This window comes from Meriones unguiculatus, chromosome 8 (genome assembly GCF_030254825.1).
Source record: "Meriones unguiculatus strain TT.TT164.6M chromosome 8, Bangor_MerUng_6.1, whole genome shotgun sequence".
Taxonomy (NCBI): domain Eukaryota; kingdom Metazoa; phylum Chordata; class Mammalia; order Rodentia; family Muridae; genus Meriones; species Meriones unguiculatus.
The window spans coordinates 7,051,076-7,069,415 of NC_083356.1; the positions used below are offsets into that span (position 1 = coordinate 7,051,076).

General features: G+C 45.2%; 1 protein-coding gene across 2 annotated transcripts in view; it reads right to left on the reverse strand.

Moving 5' to 3' along the window:
• The window catches only part of Ano6 (anoctamin 6), a 162,244-nt gene that overhangs the window by 64,207 nt on the left and 79,697 nt on the right, over positions 1–18,340 (reverse strand). For both annotated transcript variants that reach the window (XM_060388748.1, XM_060388747.1), the window contains one exon: positions 1,983–2,111. In XM_060388748.1, the coding sequence (XP_060244731.1) occupies positions 1,983–2,111 (129 nt within the window). The remainder of the gene's footprint in view (positions 1–1,982; positions 2,112–18,340) is intronic.

The window sequence follows — 18,340 nt, forward strand, 5'->3', positions numbered from 1 at the left end:
CCAGGGCCCCTTCACCACAGCAGTAAAGCTCGTGTCTAAAGCCAGGCCATCTTTTTTATGCCTTAATGGATTTCATCTGTTTAGCTTGCTTTACATGCCCAGCTCTGTCAGCATATGGGTGGTCCATGACTATTTAGTCATATAAATACGGATGTGCCAGCTAGTGTAGCATCCTGAGAAAATGATCAAGTCCACTAGCTACTTTAGTGATAAAGCTGGGTGACAGGAGGGTCACGCCTCTTATATCAGATGTCACACCAAATAAAAAGAGAAAGTATGCCATTAAGGTTTGTGACTTAGACGTCCTGGAAGTCTATGTGATATCTATTTGATTTAATCTTAACCACAGCCGTGTGACAGGCGTTGAAGTCCCATTTTGCAGAATCTAGGTTGCCATTGACTATATAATGAGCCAATATTTTACATCCCAGTAAGGAAAAAAAAAATCAACCAGTTATAAAACTGAGATAGCCTATTACCTATTTGTAAGATGAAATCTAAATTCAAGGAAGTCTAACTGTGTGTGCATGTTGGGGGGGGCGGTTACAAACGTGACAAGGAGATTTGCCTGAGGCACTGATCCAGTCCCGCCAGAACCTTCTCTTGCTGAGCTCTGCCTGATGCAACTTTTGCACAATGGCTGCAGTCACTGTCAGGTCCCAGCAGTGAAGACCCGCCAACTCCTCCTTCATCCTCTTTGCATCTTCTCTGCTCGCTATGTTGATGCCAGGTTGACTCTGGAACTGGCTGATGACTACGCCAGAGCCTCTGTTTCAGCCTACGCTCCAGCATGGCCCCAAGCCTGCACCACGTGGCAAACAGGACTCTTTCCTTTGGCATAAGCAATAAATTCACTCTTTTTGTATGTGTGTGTAGAGGAGAGCTATGATCACCTGGAGAATTGTTTCATGTAAGTCAAATGACTCCAGCTAAAAACAATGGCTGAATTAGAATCTGGATGCCATTTTCTACATCCTGGGCTTACTCCGTTGTATCAGACACACTTAAAACTCTAAACTTAACCCTTTCCAAATTCTCAAGCACGTGAATAAAAGTTATTTGTTTTATTTTACAAAAAAAAAATATATATATATTTTCGCACTTGCCTTCAAAGAATAAACAGAAATGAAAAGGTTGGAGATTGGTTTGGTTTATGGGCAAAGTATAGATAAGGGCTATGAGAGCTATGTCTATGTAATTGCACATGCCTTGGAGCGGGGACTAGAATAATGAGTGATTTCTACAGTGGATCTAAGCATCCATGTGTACACTTCTTTCGTCCTGTGTGAGTTCAGTGCGGTTTACATTTCGGTAAAGAAGTTCTAACTTCTCAAAGAAAGAGGCCAACGCCAAGGAAAGAGAGGAAGAAGAAGCATGGCTGCCAGGTAGATGCAGAAGAGACGGGAAGGTGACAGGAAGCAAGGGGCTCCCAGGCACAAGGGTGTGGAGTGTATTTGTCTCCACCCTGACTAGGTTAGGCACCCACTGCCTTGGGTGACCATCCGGCTGCTCTAGCATCAACTCTCATGCTCAAAGGTGTGAAGGCAGCGCCCAGCTCACGTGTGGGAAGAGTTAAATGAGAACAAAAACACACGAGCAAAATGCTCCTCTGGCAGCAGGAGCAAGCACCCCAGGAAGGCTAGCTGCTACTGCACTTGTCGTTAATTATCAGCCTCCTCTCCCAGCCAGGTGCAAGCCGCCCGGTGGGCCGTAATGCAAATCTGTTCTGCACAACAGAAGATACAATTCCTTGAAAGTGCATCTCCCTTCAGTATGAAACCGACTGAGGAAGAGCTCGAGCAAGCGCCTGTTTCAGATTCTACAAAATGTCCTGCTAACAGGCCTCGAAGGCGCAAAGGGATGTTTGGTTCAGGTGTCTCACATCAGTTCCACTCGATTGCTTACATGAAAACGACACGCCTTTTCTCATCTCACAATATTAAAGGGAATAAAAGGGAAATGAAAATAGAACAAATTCCTACCTTCTGTTTTTCATTTGTGCCCTTTTTATTGTTCTCCTTTTTAGTTTCATCTTCATACACAAGAACGAAGTCAATTCGTCTCTGGCCGTCAGTAAAAAAGAGGGAGTCGGGCTTTTCATTAAATTCTTCCTGTGTGGAATGGGGGAAAAGCAGTCATGTGAGTTTTAGGAAAGGTAATGATCGGTGAGTGTGCATCTTCTAGTTTTCACGGGTTCACTGATGAGCTCATTTAGAGAAATACATTCATGCCTAGTTACCTGATCTCTGCAGCATAGCATGAAGGACGTCTGTGACTTGAGGAGAAGGGCATTAGCCTACTATGCTTGGGAACAGTCAGTATTGCATGAAGGACATAATCTGTCCAGATCCTACCTGCCCAGACAGCAGAGGGGAGTCAGGGCTGGAAAGGAATTCAGTAATGACAACTTCCTCGCAGACAGAGTGAATTAATTAGCACAAAGAAACACACGGGACTTAATGCTGTTGATGGAAGCCTCATCATTTGTCTGTCTTATTTTTTAGCTTTTAACTGATTTTCATGACATCTCTCTAGACATCATCTCTTTATTCAAGGTAGCATGTTAAACGAATGCCAAAAGGAGCTACCATGTACACAAAGCCACAGTAGTCCTTGGCGTTTGTCTACAAATCCACAAGGCGTGTCCCCTGACCCACGAGAAGCAAATTTTAGAAACTAGATATTATGGTAATACATGAAGTGAGTCTTTAATTAAGAGCTTAAGAGATTTTACTCTAGGCTGTTTATGGTGGTCCAAGCTACTATGATTCCAATACCAGGGAGCCTGATGCAGTAGGACCAACAGTGTAGCCTGGGCTACACTGGGATGCTCTGTCTCAAAAAGAAGGGTAGTGGGGAGAATGAACATGGCAACAAAATAAGATACCAGAGCAGAAGACAGGCCTAATGTAAGTTAACTCGATCGCTATCCCTCTGTTCCCATACACATGTGGACACAGTTGTTCTAATCTGCTATGAGGAGAGTAGGTGTCCTCACAACCCATGAAAATGCTATGTCAACAACTTTTTTGTTCAAGAACCAGACTGCTTTTGAACTGGTAAGTGATAGTTTTCAACTTTCCCCCATTAAAAACAAACGGGGACCTGTGTTTTGCCATCATTTGATGGATGGAATGGCTTGCACACTTGTTCATTAAATGTGATTAATTCTCTTCTGCAATCAGCATCAATTAGCACAGGAATCGTTCCATTTTGCCACCACCACACCATCGCCTTCTTTTCACACCTCTGAGAGGATGTAATCTTTGCAACTCATAAAATCTGCTGCACCCTCTTCCTTTGCTTTCCCCCAATAGGGGCGCGTGAAGGCTTCTACCATCCCTGAGAAGCTTTCCTCTTGGCAGGCTATCCTACCTGTGGGAGTAGCATCACCAAGAGTAGCTGCTGTCACCCCCACATCCCTCTAAGCCGGTGGTTCTCAACTTTCTTAATGTGGAGACACTATAATACAGGTCCTCCTGCTGTGGTGAACCCCAAAATGATTTCCTTGCTACTTCAGAACTGTAACTTTGCTACTGTAATGAATGGTAACGCAAATATCGACATTTTCCAACTGTTTTAGGCATCTCTCGTAGAAAGGTCATGCAAGGGGGACTTAACCCACAGGTTGAGAACCTCTTCATTCAGCGCTGACACAAACAGTGTGGTTCTACCCAGGGGCTGTTCTTATCCAGGGCACAGATTGTCCAGGAAAACAAGACATATCCTGGCTCAGGCTCAGGTTACTGTCCTTTTTTTTTTTTTTTTTTTTTTTTTTCCATTTGCCATTTCAATTATTTAAACTAAAAAGCCTTTAGAATAAAGTTACAGGGCTGGAGAGATGGCTCAGAGGTTAAGAACACTGGCTGTTCTTCCAAAGGTCCTGAGTTCAATTCCCAGCAACCACAATGGTGGCTCACAATCACCCATAGTGAGATCTGGTGCCCTCATCTGGTGCGCAGGCAGAACACTGTCTAAATAATAAATGAATAACTCTTGAGAATTAAATAATAAATGAACAAAACTTCTAAAAAAAGAATACAGTTATAGGAAAATGCTAATCCCTGTCCTTTTCATTTCAACTACAGGGCTTTTTAGGTGCTGTCATGGCTTCTCTTTGATGAGAGTTTTGCTATGGGTGATGATGAGGGCAGCTGCCAGCGGGAAAGGGTTCGTGAAGGGGACAACCAGGAATAAGTGCTCAGACTGGCAATGGGAAGCTGGCAGCATGCGACAGGAAAGCCTGGTTATTGTGTAGACACCTAAGAGGTGCAAAGAGACAAGCTGTTCTCAGGAGCCTTCGGTGGGGCCAGCAGCTCACGGCGGCGCTAAAGAACCAGGCCTGGAGTGTGCAGCACACAGTGCAAGCCAAATATGCAGGACAGGCGTCCGTCACCCTCGCACAGCGGCAGTCTGTCTGTCTGTGCATCGCCCCTACATACATGGCACAGGCTGGCAGCTACCTCCAAATCAGCCAGCGAGCACAAAACCATCTTGTGTGGAAATACCAGACCATTTGTTTGTGCGAAGTCCCCATGAGTTGGCAGCAGCTGCCTGGGTTAAGCTAATGATAAGGGTCTGATACGGAACTGCCAGGATGGGCTGCCAGGAAACGGGTGCCAACTAACTTCCTACTGCAGTAAAATCCAAATCTCCCACCTCTCGGCAGAGGACAGCCTACCAGGCAGAGGAAGGAAGATGTCTAAATTAAAGAAGAAAAAAAAAAAGTTTGTATTTTTCAGTATAAATTTCACTTACGGGCCTAACTCACAGGGCAGCCCATTAAAATCACAGGCAACCTAAAACGTTCCTTTCCCCTAGTTTCACTTTACCTAGAGGGAGGAAAATTTTAATAGTTTCTTCAAACAAACTTTGATCACCCCACCGTGTCCTCCCTTTCAGATCTACCGAATTCTGGTGTTTACTCTTCTTGCCTGAGTCAAATGAGATGAAAGTGAATAGCCAAAAATTACGAAGCCCAGTGATTCCAGTTTAGCAGCTGAGGTTTAAAAATACCTTCCAGTAAACTCATGTTAGCGCCAAAAGCCTGTGCGTCGTTACCGACTTTCTCATGGGGAAATTTAATTCTGATGTTCGACAAGCTGACTCCCTGGCTTTTGCCCTGAGAGTCTTGGGCAAACGCTCTCCACGGCAAGGCAACAAACATCCTTCTTCTTTACCACTCGTTCTTCTAGCTGGAAAAGGTATCCGCAACTTTCTGTTCCTATCCTTTCTTTAGTGTCGTATCTATAATATATTCCCCATCTGTTTATACTCCCACCCCTACCTGGTCCTCAGGATAACGGACTCCCATGAGCCCACTGTTCAGTCCCCAGCCAACCTGGCCTGTGCCAAGGAGATACTTTGGCTTTGGACCTGTAGGGCCGGCTCCGTCACACACGGCAGCAGCCCAGCGATGGGGAAGATGTTGAGGTGGGCCAATTCAAAGCCCTGGATCTGGGCCTGAGAGGTACCTGAGCTGGTCAGCCCCCTGGCTTTCCTACTGTCATGCCCTCAGGGCTGGTTCATCAGCAACTGGCCCACTACCAGGGCCAGCTCTCCCTTGCTACCCAGGTGAAGGCTCGCTCTCCTGAGTGCTGCAGCTGGTGAGGAAGGACCCAGGCAGTTCTCCCACTCTCCTGGCTCTCGGGCCAGCTCTCCTGCCTGCCACAGATGGTGAAGAACGAGGGAGGAGAGAAGGCCATCACGGCAGGCTCTCCCTCCCTCACTGCTGTTAGGAACACTAATGCACATAAATATCTGTTCTCCTCTAGTCTTAGGCAAACTCTGTGAACAGGCCGTTTCACCCGTCGTGACCCACAGGTTGAGAACCATTGTTGTACCTTAATTTCCAGAAGTTTGCACTCCCACTAGCGGTGTGCAGGGTTCCCCAAATCCACAGCATTTATCATTCATTTCCTGTTGATGGCCATTCTGATTGGGGTGAGATGGGATGGTAAAGTGGTTTTAATCTGTATTTCCCTGCTTTTTAGAGATGTGAAAAACTTTAGGTGTTAGCAACCATCTGTATTTTGTCTTTTGAGAACTCTTATTCAGTTCCATCATCCGTTTAGTAATAGGGTCATTTTTTTTTTTCATGTCCAGTCTTTTTTTTTTTTTTTTTAACTCTCTGTAAATTCTAGACACTAATCCTCTGTCTGATGCGTACCTGGAAAAGGCTTTTCCTGTTCTGGGGGCTGCCTCTTGCCTCAACTGACCATTTTTTTTTGTTATTCAGAAGTGTCCCTTTGTCAGCTGTTGGTCTTGTTTCCTCAAGGCCTAGTGAGAAAGCCCATCCATGTGCTGCAAGGAAAAGTGTACGCTCTCCTTCCTTCTCTAGCAGCCTTGAAACAGAGCCGTAGAACATGAGTGATGTCAATCCGTGCAGATATGGGTGGCACCGATTAAAGCTGGGTGGGGGATTGTGCTGGCTTGAATAAGAATGGCCCCTCGCCATTCCCAGGAATGTCTTTTTCTTTATCCCCCTGCTCCCACACCTTGCCTGTCTGCTACTATGCTTCCTGCCATGACAGTCATGTAACTCTAACCTTCTGCATCTGCAACCATGAGTGCCAAATTAAATACATTCTAAAATAAGCTACCTTGGTCATGTTGTCCCCTCAAAACAACAGAAAGGCAACTAAGACAGGGACGATATGAGGGGACTGGGAGAGAGAAATGTGGAATGGGCATGATCACATTTTATTGGTCATATCCACAAAACTCTCAAGAATAAAGAAAACTGTAACCAAAAAAATCCATTAACATATGAATAAAATATATTTTATATTAGTCATTAACATGTTCGTTACATATTAATAATCAACATAAATAAATATATACATAAATAACCATGTAACAATATAAATACACATTATGTATATTCTTATTATTTTGGTGAGTAGCGGTCAACGCTGAGACTCATTACTGTTCAAAGTGCTGAGAGTAGGGCTGTGGCTGCTCAGCCATCGATGGCACTTCTGCATAACCCCTGCCCAAGGCTCAAGGAACATCACGGAAGGAGGGAGGGTGCTACGAGAGCCAGAGCATGTTGTGGAGTGCTGTAAAATGCTGCCCTCTGGACACATGAACTGAATAGCCACTGTGGTTACCTGCCTAAGACCAGGCCAGTGAGGGAATAGGCCATGGGAGGTGCCCCGGGGGAAGCTGGAGGGTGGGGAGGAAGGGCAGAGAGTTCCTATCAAGATATCTTGTATGGAATTTTCAGAGAGTAAAATAAAAAACTTTTCCTTATTTTACGAAGTGCCTTCAAACTAGTGTGAAATGGGGAAGGTCAAAGACATTCACTGTTTCAGCTGTTAAGGAAGTACAGGTTCTCCCTCGTCCCAGTCACAGGCTCAAGGGAGACTTCCGGTCACCAGTCACCGTAGGACAAGGGGCTAAGAGAGAATGTCCCAAAGTGAGTGTCATCCAGTAACAACTTAGCGGCAGGGGGCTGGGGGGGGTCCACCTAGGCAATCTGGCTGAAGTGTGGCATTGAACTTTCCCTTGAAGAGGATGCTACAGTCACACCAGAGGGAAATGATAAGGTCATCTGTCTTCTGGACAGACACGGGTGCAGGGGTGAGAGGGTTCTGGGGAAAGGGCTGCAAGCACGGGGGTGCTCTGTGTCACTCAGGGCAGGCACAGGGGAACACCCCTCGACTCGACCGGCTAATGAACACCCTGAGGATCCTTGACATCAGCATTTTTGGGACTATAAAATAACTTGTCAACACTGGTCTAGTATCGGTGTTTGAATGTTGTGAAAATGGGTCCTCAAAAATCCTTGCTAGGAACCCAGTCCCACTTCACTCCAGCAGGACCTATTATCACTTGAGATGCTGAATCTAAATTATTTATTCACAATCAGGATGAAATGTGGCTATACTGGAACCTTTGCTCAGACTCATATTTATGCATGAGGGGGTCTGACACTTGCCTTGGACAGTGAAACTGATTGCATGTGAAGAATTTCCAGACAACCCAGAATAGGGAGTGCTCTGGGCTCATGTGGGCTAAGAGCAATCCACCTCACACAAAGCACTCTGTAAGAAAGGCGGGGTTCCCAACAATAGCTGAGAAACTGCGCTACGAAAAACATCAAAATTTTCATATGATTAAAGAGCAACTGTAATATGAGCGTAGCAAAAAACTGCTCTCTGCAGTTCTTCAGACTAGAAAAATAAAGGAGTTAATTCTAAAACTATGTAGAGAGGGAGGCGGACTATTCAGAACAGAACTAAACTGAAAATACAGCACCCATCCATTCTGCAGCACGCACTAAATTCACACACACACACACATACAAGTTCAGCTCAAGCAAAAGCCTTTATTCAGATCTCAAAACACAGGTTTTTAACTTCATTTGCATGCTACAAATGACATGTTTACATTTTCCTAGCTACTAGAAAGATATAAGACATGAATAAGCGAAATGCTTTCCTCTGTGCAATAATGTAAACATGCTACAAAGCAGGGCAAATTTCACTCCTTTTATTTTGATCAAAATGCAAATTGCAAATCAATGTCAAAAGCCAAATACTGAACTAAAAAAGTTCCAGCTGAGGGAGGCTGAGTTTTGAGGGGGAAAGATAAATATTTGAAGCAAGCAGGTTGTGGGGAGAGAAGGACGTAACAGATTAGTCACAGGGAAGGCAGAGGTGCGAGGGCACACAGAGCTGACACATAGGGGTTTCTCTCTGACCAGACCAGGCATTCCACAGCGCTGACTGCTCAAGGAGGACAGGCCCTGAACTGAGCACTGTTTATAGTGCGTCTCAGGATGTTCCAAGAACATTTGGTGTTGACTCTGTGACAATCAGTGTGTACTCGGGAAAAACCCAGCGATTTCTGTATAAATCAGCCCCGCCCCGTCCGCCGGCTCTGTGTTAACTATTCCGTTCTGAAGGCAGTGGCCAGTCCTCCCTCACCCGCTCTCTACCAGGACACTCCATGTATTAGGACCCCCAACGTCCCCCCCCCCCCCGACACTCTTAACCACAAACACTGTCTTCTAATGGAAAAAGAAAATTATACTCATTACAAAATAACTCCGGACAGCACGGTAAAGTATAAAGGAGGAGACAGAAGTCATATGTAGCACCATGTCCCAGAAATAGGCTGAGTTTTTAGGCATTTCTGGAGAGCATCCTTCCAGGCATGCTCGCATGCACATTAAGTAAAATGGCACCATACGCACACACTGTTTTACAAACATCGATCAGAGACATTTTCTAGCTTTATAGAACGCTCTGAATCATCGTGTTTAATAGCTGCAATATAATTTAGCTAAACAGTTCCTCCACTGATGAACACAGAAGTTGCTTCCAATTTTCTGCTTCTATAAACACCGCTGCAGCGCTCCTCCTTGTACATATGTATATGTACACATGTTCAGTTACTATTTCATTAGGCTAAATTCCGGAAGCAGATTTTTAAGTGCTATGGCCTGTTCAAACGCCTCTGATACAAGAGTCGATAAACCATCATCCCAACTCACACCCACCACACGGTGTAAGAACACGAGTGTGCCAGGCACCACCCACCCTAGATGATAGCCTTCCGCTTTCCCACTGCCACAGCCAAAGCGTGTATTTTGGTTTCTTCTTCTGCACCTTTTAACTAGAGAACCCTAGCATTATTACAGGCTCTGCTAAAAGGAATGACCACATTTTTCAACTAGTGTTTATTGTTACCCTTGACCTAACTGGACTTTTTTAGTGGAGTCTCAAACTTCGGTGGTGAAATCTGAGGCCACACGGGGGAATGGGCAAGAGGGCAAAGAAGAGCACAGAAAAGACTTACAGGACTGTGTGTTTGGCAGTCTGAAAACCCAGTGGCTACAATAAGACAACTAAGCCAGTGGGAGAACACCTACACCTCTTCAGAGGTGAGCATGTGAAGGAAGGGCTGGCAGAGTGGCCATGCCCCCTTGAAGGGGCCCCACAGCAAGCTACGTGCAGAAGTAATACTCCATGGACACGGTAACCCATCTGACGAAGAGTGATGCATAAGACGCTGTTAGAAAGGCAGCAGTCTGTGCTTATGGGACGAGCGGCAGACAAGAACTGGCTGGACAGAGACCTTAGAAAGTGCTCATTTTCACCCAGAGCATCCTGGGAGGGAGAGGGAGATACACTCTGGCACTGCCAGCCTGCCCTGGGCTCAGGAGTGCTGACCCATTACCGTCATGTGGACATTACACTGAAATGTGCTCAGTTTAGAAGGTCACCAGAGCATGGGCTGACTTCTCAGCACAGATCACAGGCCACGCTCACAACCGCCAAACACTGGTTATGCCTTCCAACTCATACACTTCGCTATATTTAGAACCTACTACTTATTTGGCTTCTAATGGTTTCGGTTTCAAGCTAAATGGGATGTCAAGTTTAACTTTAACTTTAAAGTGCTGTCTTTTATCTGTAAACTATTCCCACAATGTTCCACGTGGTGGGACTTGTTCTTTTTGGTTGTTTCTTACGAGGCACAGATGTGGTTGCTTATAAATAATGGCTTGTATCATTACAATGTCTTCTCACATGCCAGGGCCTCCTTATCCCGCGTGTGCATCTTGTCTTTGCTAAACACCAGGGTTCTATTCTTAGGACTTGGCGTTCCAGATGCCAGCAAGGATGAGGGCACGCCTTCTCCGGCATCCTCCTTACCGTTTCCCTCTCCAGCTCATGAAAAAGGCTTGGTTCTTTTCATCGAGTTTCATCCATGCATACTTTTAGACAGTCTTAAATTTTCTGTTCGAGAGTTAGAGGACATATGAAGACAGAACTCTGAAATGACCTTTAAAATAAATTTCCTTCAAAGGAATTCACCGGGGGTGGGGTGGGGATATGGCTCAGCAGTATCAGCATGGCCCCGGGTTCCATCCAAAGTACCACACATGGAGAACTATGGAGATAAACGGAGGCTATGGGAGACTCCAGTCAGGGACCTCCCCACTGGTGAGGGAGCTACCCCCACAGCCTTCTCTTGAATCCTGCGGTGTGTAACTGATCAACAGGACCTTCATTCTTTTTAATTTCCTGTTTTCCTATAGGATTTCTACCTGGGGGCTGGGGGAGTGGGAGGAAATCTCAATTTAGTCTCAGAAATAAGAAAAGCAAACAGCAAAGAAACGTTGAATAATGAAAAGGAAAAGTTAAAGTGCCCGTCATGGCTCTTTTTATAATTTCCTTCTCTAGAATAAACCGTCACCTGTTTACTCTATTTTCAGTGGTCAGTTGTAGTGTTAGTAAAAGAACTGTGTGAGAGAGAAACATGGCCTCTGGGTAGGGTACAGGGACAGACTAAAGATGAGAAGGGCTGTCCTCCCAGAGCTTGGCGTCCTGAGGTCTCAGATCCCCAGTTCAGTGTGTCTTGGTTCATCTTCCCTCCACTCGCATCAAACTTTGAATCCACCGGAAATTTTAGTTTCTGCCATCTTCCGAAGAATGTCATATAGCGTTTCTACCTTTAACAAGATGGCTGTCCTAAATCACATTTCCAAACTTTTTAAACAATAGCTCCCCATCTTGTTTTCTGGAATCAGTTGAGGGCAAATAGTGCTGCTTATGTCTTGGCGCATTTTCATGGTACTCTACCTATTTATTAGTTGAGGTATAGGAACCTTGCTCTTCAGGAACAATAATTTCAGTGTAACTTTGTAACTGCATATTCTTGTCACCACCTGTATTTTTCTTCTTTATTAGCCATGTTTTTACCATATCTAATTTGTTATGCCTTACACACACCAGTAGATCCATTCACCAGACTCACAGCTACAAACTTCCCCTTTGCTCCATCATTCATGTAGTAGGTTCCCAGGTCAACCATCTTCGTTTCGTTTTTAAAGAAAGAGCCATTGCACAGCAGAGTTTGAACATAGCAGTTTCCTGATACAGCTATGCAGATGGTGAGCTAAGCAGAGCACAGGTCAGGGCATAATGGCCTTTACATCTTCCCTGGACTCCGGGGTAATCCTTCCACAGACCCCAGTGACACATTTATAACGATGGCAGGAAAACGTTCAAAGCCCATCGCAAGGAGGAATATAAAGAAACCTTTATAAAACCTTACTCTGTTATTAGGGGTGTCTTATAAATTAAATGCTCCAAAGACACAAGTTTCTAATAGAGCCAGAGGGACAGCTCAGAGGTTAAAAGCACTTGCTGCTCCTGCATCCATGTCAGGAGGCTCACAAACACCTGTAACTGCAATTCCAGGGGATCCAATGCCTTCCCTTTGTGGGTACCCGACTTCATGTGCACACCCCCCACATAGAAAGATATGGATATATACATACATGTATACATACATACACACATACATATAAATACATATACATACATGCACACACAGATGGATACAAATCTTTTTTAAAAAAATGGCTAAACTTTTGTGGTTAGATTTTTCTCATGGTGTATAGTATTTCTGGTTTCTGAAGATATTGCCCACAGCTTTGGCTACTGTTATTTAGGAGGTAAATAAGGAAGGCCGAAAGGAGAAAAAAGAATGAGGACTGTGGGGTCCAGGAGATCATGGTTCAAATCCGAACTCTGCTAAGGACAACTGTCCACACGCGCCTTGGTGTACGCATGCTATCCTTTCGGGTTTGCTCATGAACGGGGGACACGGTGGGAAGACGGAGTTGTGTGCTGATCAAGCGAGACTCCGGGGTGAGCCACAGCCTAAAACCTGGGGCGCAGACCAGTAACTGTGGCCCGTGGCTGTGCGCTACGTAAACATGTCTTTTCTTGACTCCTGCGTCAGGTGCACTTGACAACTTTGTCATGGCCAGGTGGTCCTCTCTCCTTCTCTTTCTCTCCCCCTCCCTCCACCCCCCCTTCCTAACCTTGAGCTGCCTTTAGTGGGGACTCTCATATCCCATTGTTCATTGCTTCTAACTGACTTTGGAGTGGAAACCAGGTTGAGTCTGTTGAATTTCTAGGAAACCGAGCCTTGGTGCTTTAGCATAAGGCAGCAGAGGCTTTTTAGCTCTCTCCGGTTTTAAGGAAAATGAGACTGAAGCGGAAGGCCCCATTCCACAAGTAAAAAAAAGTCTGCTAAAGGTTACAGATGTTAACCACCAAATTGTATTCTGCCCTTCCACACAGTCTATGTCAAAAGAACACTTACTTTTAAAAGGCTTTTTTTTATTACTTGTGTGTCTGTGTGTTTGAGTGTAGGCCTTTGCCTGTGAGCTCAGTGTCCTAGGAGGCCAGAAGAGGTCCTCAGCTCTGCTGAAGCTGGAGTTACAGGGTCATGAGCCTCCTGACATGGATGCCGCAAACCGAACTCAGGCACTCTGCAAAAGCAGAGTCAACTCTTAACTGCTGAGCCATCTCTATGCCCTAAAAGGCATATTGTGGTCATGGAGCATGGATACAGAAAGAATAACGAACGGTCAATGAAGATGGAAGGATGGTCGGGGTCAGAGAAGGTAGTGCAAGAAAATGCACTAGCCACTGGGACAACCTCAACTGCTGTGATCCCCACACGGGAACTGGCTGGAAGCCTACTGGCAGGAACACGAAAGGGAAATGCGCTCAGTGATGTAATTCTGTTATCAGAAGAAGAGGAGGCATCCTTAGTCTTCTGGGAGGAGACAGTCTTCTGGGGGACCTTTGCAGAAACACCCAGACTGCTTTCTCTAACAATGCCCTCAGCAGGGAGTGATAACGCAGATAACCTCTGACCTTTGGCTCCAGCTCTCGTCTCACTTCTTCTGAAGCAGTCTCCTTAACCCTCAGTGCAGCTCTCAGCCTGTGCTGGACTCTCTGCAGCTGGATCACAATTGACAATGTATGCTCCCTGCTCTCTAATTCACCCCGCACCCTGCCCTGGGAGGAGAGTGCCTACAGAATATGCTCAGGTCTCCCAAGGGACAAATCCCTTCAGCTGCTCCCAGGGACTCCTAGGGAAGCCTAGGCATCCCAGCCGGGTAGGTGAGACACTGATCTGGTGATGACCTACAGTTTGTGAACACAGTCCTCCTGATTCTAACTATGCAGTCTAACCCTATCTTTCCTCACCAGGGTTTTTGACCGTCATCTTCCCCTATTCCTTGATCACGTAATCGCCTCTAAGCACCTATCCAAATTCTAGTTGCCCTTTACTTTCTAAGCCAGTGCATGTGTGTTCCACTCACCTCTAGAGACTCCTGACCCTTTCGGGGAGGGGGTCTAGAAGGCCAAAAGCCATTTCCATTTTACGGGAGATGTTGTTTGTCTCGTGTTAACATCTGCCGGTCAGGGCTTTCAAGTGGTGGAGGCGGGCTGAAGAGATGGCTGGGGGTTAGGCGCACTGGCTACTCTTCCACAGGCCCAGGCTTGCTTCCCAGTGCCCACATGGGGCCTAACTACCTCTGTATCTGAGTTCCAGAGGATCCCACGCCCTCTTCTGGCACCACAAACACATGTGGTACACAGACACACATGCAGGCAAAAAAAATTCTATAAAATTAAAAAGGCTTTAGAAAAAAGGTTGGACCGCTCCTTTACTGAACACACTGTGGCCCCACCGTGCCTGCGCTCACCCCATCTCCACACTCACCCCCAGAGGCAGTGTCGACACCCCCCAGCTTTACCAATTGCCACACTCCCCTTGCAGCTGCTTAGTGCCCTGTGTGGAGAAAGAACTTCTCACAAAACAGTTACCTACACACCAAAGTTCCCTGACATCTCTGGGAAAAGTGCTTCCGAGGTGTGCGCCGAAATCTCCTCCCCTGCACCAGGAAGCATTCCTTCTACTCCACAGAAACTGACGAAAACCTGGTTATAAAGACTCGGGTGGTTGGCAGGTACTTTCAAGAGAAATGTATTTGTTATTAATGATGATATCCTAAAACCACGAGCAACACCCTAAATATTAGAACTCAGGGTACTTATCCACCATGGCCATCTGAGAGCTTCCTAATAATGGCTCTTTGTTGAGAGTGAAGGTAATGTTACAAAATGTGATGTTTTTCTCATTTTGTGTAAGGAAACAAGTAAACATTTGTAAAAGCTACTACTCTGTAATATCTACTGTGGTATAGGCAAACACGAAAACCCAGCTATCTCTTACACAGACCTGCAGAATACATAAAAGGCTAAATTACGTTTTTGAAAAAAATGTTCTATATTAAAATATGCTATGTATATTAACATGCCTCAACATTAATTTACATTATCAGTCTTCGGTTTATTGTTAGTTATGTTTAAACTGATTAATATATATTTTTTAAAATTTCTGTTTTAACTTCTGGTGTGCTGAACATCATGCAGGCAGGCACACACCGCTGAGTGTAAAATGGACGACCATAGAAGCTGGCAGCTATGGTGCTGTATACTCAGTTTTGCTTCATATAAATTACAACTGTAAGAGGCCATACACATATATTTGTGTGTACGCCATTGATAAATTTAATTGGAACTATAACACTAAAGGGAAAACTTGTTCTGCTTTTGACCTGTAAGACCAGGAAAAGCAATTCAGCATATACTTGTTGCACTGACTTGAGGTAACACGGTCCCAGTAAAAACATTTAATGTAACCATTAATTTTATAATTAGTTGCCAAAAGTCAGAACCAGCGGGGTCTAATCTTGCTCGTGTGCAAAGGCTACTGTAGATGACCTAGAAAATTAGCAACTCCTTCCTAATGTAGTCGCCAGTTTCTCTCTTTCTTTAAGGTTTTTATGTCTTGGTTTGCTTGTTTGAGATGAGGTGAAGGGTCTTTTTGTGACTCTTGGGGCAGCCCGTTGACTCCAGATCCTCCTGCTTCACACCTTCCTGCACAGCTGATACTTCAGGCCAATGTCGCTGCACCGGAGTGCAGGGTCTTCAGCGGTTATCCTTTGTCTGTGTGTGCCCACAGGTCCTTTTCCTAGAATCTCCTTCACCTCTCATGGTGAAGTCTCAAGGGCCTTCCTGTGGCTGCCTGCTGAGGTTTCCTGCCTTACAGCTCAGAGCGCCTTACCTCTCCTTAGATGTCATGTCTCATAATTCTAATTGTGGAGCTATTTGTATAATGGCTTAATTAATGTCTGTCTCTCACTAGAATGTGTGCCCCACGGGGATACAGACTGTGCCATCTTTTTGTTGCTATTTCCCAAGAGACTTACAAAAACATTAAATGAATAAATATTATTAAATAAATCAACTAAAATTAATTCCCCATTTACCCTGTGACATTTTATAAGAAGGCAGATGAGGCAACGGGAGAGAAACCCCACTCTGCCTCACATCAGGAAAGGAATGGGCTGGATTGTGTTTTGAAAGGAGTTCCTTACAAGAGTGGGTACCAGTGGGTGGCTCAGTGGTGAGGGACACTGTGGCTTCAAGGAAGAAGGGTGGAGGGAAAAAAGGAGCCGAGGAATATTACTACTTCCTGTAAAAACAATCTAGGCACATAGTATGTTACCTTTGTAAGGTTCACACACACGCACTCAGGTTCTAGCCAGGAGCCATGAGAGTACAGTGTGGTTCTTTCTGTGTTCAGAGCACTATCCCGCAGGCAGCACTCTATGCACACTGGTGCTTACCTAACACTCCACCGGATCTCATAGACTCAGCCGGCAGCCGGTCAGCATCCCCCGAGCAGACAGCAACTGGACACAGAGGTTGACACTGTGCCCACTCTTGGCCCCGAGGGAAAACATCTGAGATGCACTCTTTTTATTTCCCCAGTGAGCACGTGGGTTAATAAATACTGAATGACTAGATGAATAAATTTTTACTACAAAATTTAGTGTGGTTGATAGTGGTTTATTCAAAACTGAATAATTTAAATAGGCTTTATTCCTAAGTCATTAAAAATTCTATTAGCGAGCTTTAGAAAGGGCTCAATATATTTATTGGCCTGTTGTGCTGTTGGCATTTTATAATACTGCTGGGTATAATTAATTCCCAACCCACTGATAATTCGGTTCCTATGTAAAAACTGATACAGGTACTTTCTCAGAGACACAAGTTATCCATGATCTAGCCTGGTCTTCTAAGAATGAGGTCAATTTCTGATACCTACAGTGTGATGTCCATTAAAGTGGGCTGAGCGATGTCCACTGCAGTGTCCTGAGCATCCATGACCACTAACTAAGCTAAGGCTGTTCTCTGTATAACTTCATGGGCACATTTCCACATCGCAAGAAAGCCTCTCAGTTCCTGCAGAGTGGCCACACCACATGCTGGGGAGGAACTCTGCACCTACCCTCCAGCTTCTTATGACAGGGAAGTGGAAATGCAAAAAGGAAGCTGCCAGGAGAAGCCTGAGGGCAGAGGTGTGAAAGGACACAGAAGGCTTCCGGTACCCCAGCTCCCTTCCTAACTGGGCTTTAGGAACAGCTTCTGCCTACAGAAACAACAACAAACAGTTCCTGAGAGGACATAAAGATGTTTTTAGAAGTCCCTTATTGCCCTCATCTTTTTCCTCATCCTTCTTCACACTTCACCTTTTTGCATTAAAGATGCATAAAGCTTCAGGGAACAGTGGTGCATGCCTGTGGTGTAAGGAGGCAGGAGGATTGAAGGTTCAAGGCCAGCTTGGGCTGATAGCAGAAGTCTGTCTATAAATCAGCAATAAAAAAGCACCTGAGGCTGCGGGGAACAGTGACACGGGCACCTGGCCGAGCCGCCTGGTAACTCTGATGGCCAGTTTCTGTTATAGGGTGTTTCACTGGGATAAAATTTTACTCCAACAGCTCAGGTCCAGACTTGATCTATTCTAACTCATGGTAACACCACAGAACAAGGCCCTCCAGTACTGGTTTAATCGTAACTTACGAAGATGCTTATTTGGCAGTAACTACAACCTATTGGGTCATATTCATCCATATCTCACAAAGTGACTTGGAAGGAATGACAAATGCATTTGGGTTATTCTGGGTAAAAAATAAGTCTAGAGTTTCTCACCAGAGACTGATTTAAGGAATTCCTAAGACTTTTAATAGCACCAGCCAGATGGCGACCTCCACCAGCACACCAAGATGCCCATGGAACACTATACACACACACACACACACACACACACACACACACACACACACACACAATGTAAAAACGAATTTTCGACTTACAATAAACGTTTGCCTTTTATTTCTATTTGATGAAATAACAAAAACTACAATTAACTAGGAAACTTCAGAAAGTAAAAGATTTCGTAGACTGTGAAATTTGGAAGGACAGACATGGTGCCAATCCCACTGCCCCCCCTTTAATTTTCTAGGAAATCCTATGATCCTAGTATGTCCACATTCACACATTGCCCTGTTTCCTCTTTGCATTTTTCTCCCAGTTTCCACATCCATGCTGCTGCTGCAGGCCGAGGCACGGTCAGGTTGCTGGCCAGCAGCCTCTTGCCCTTCCAT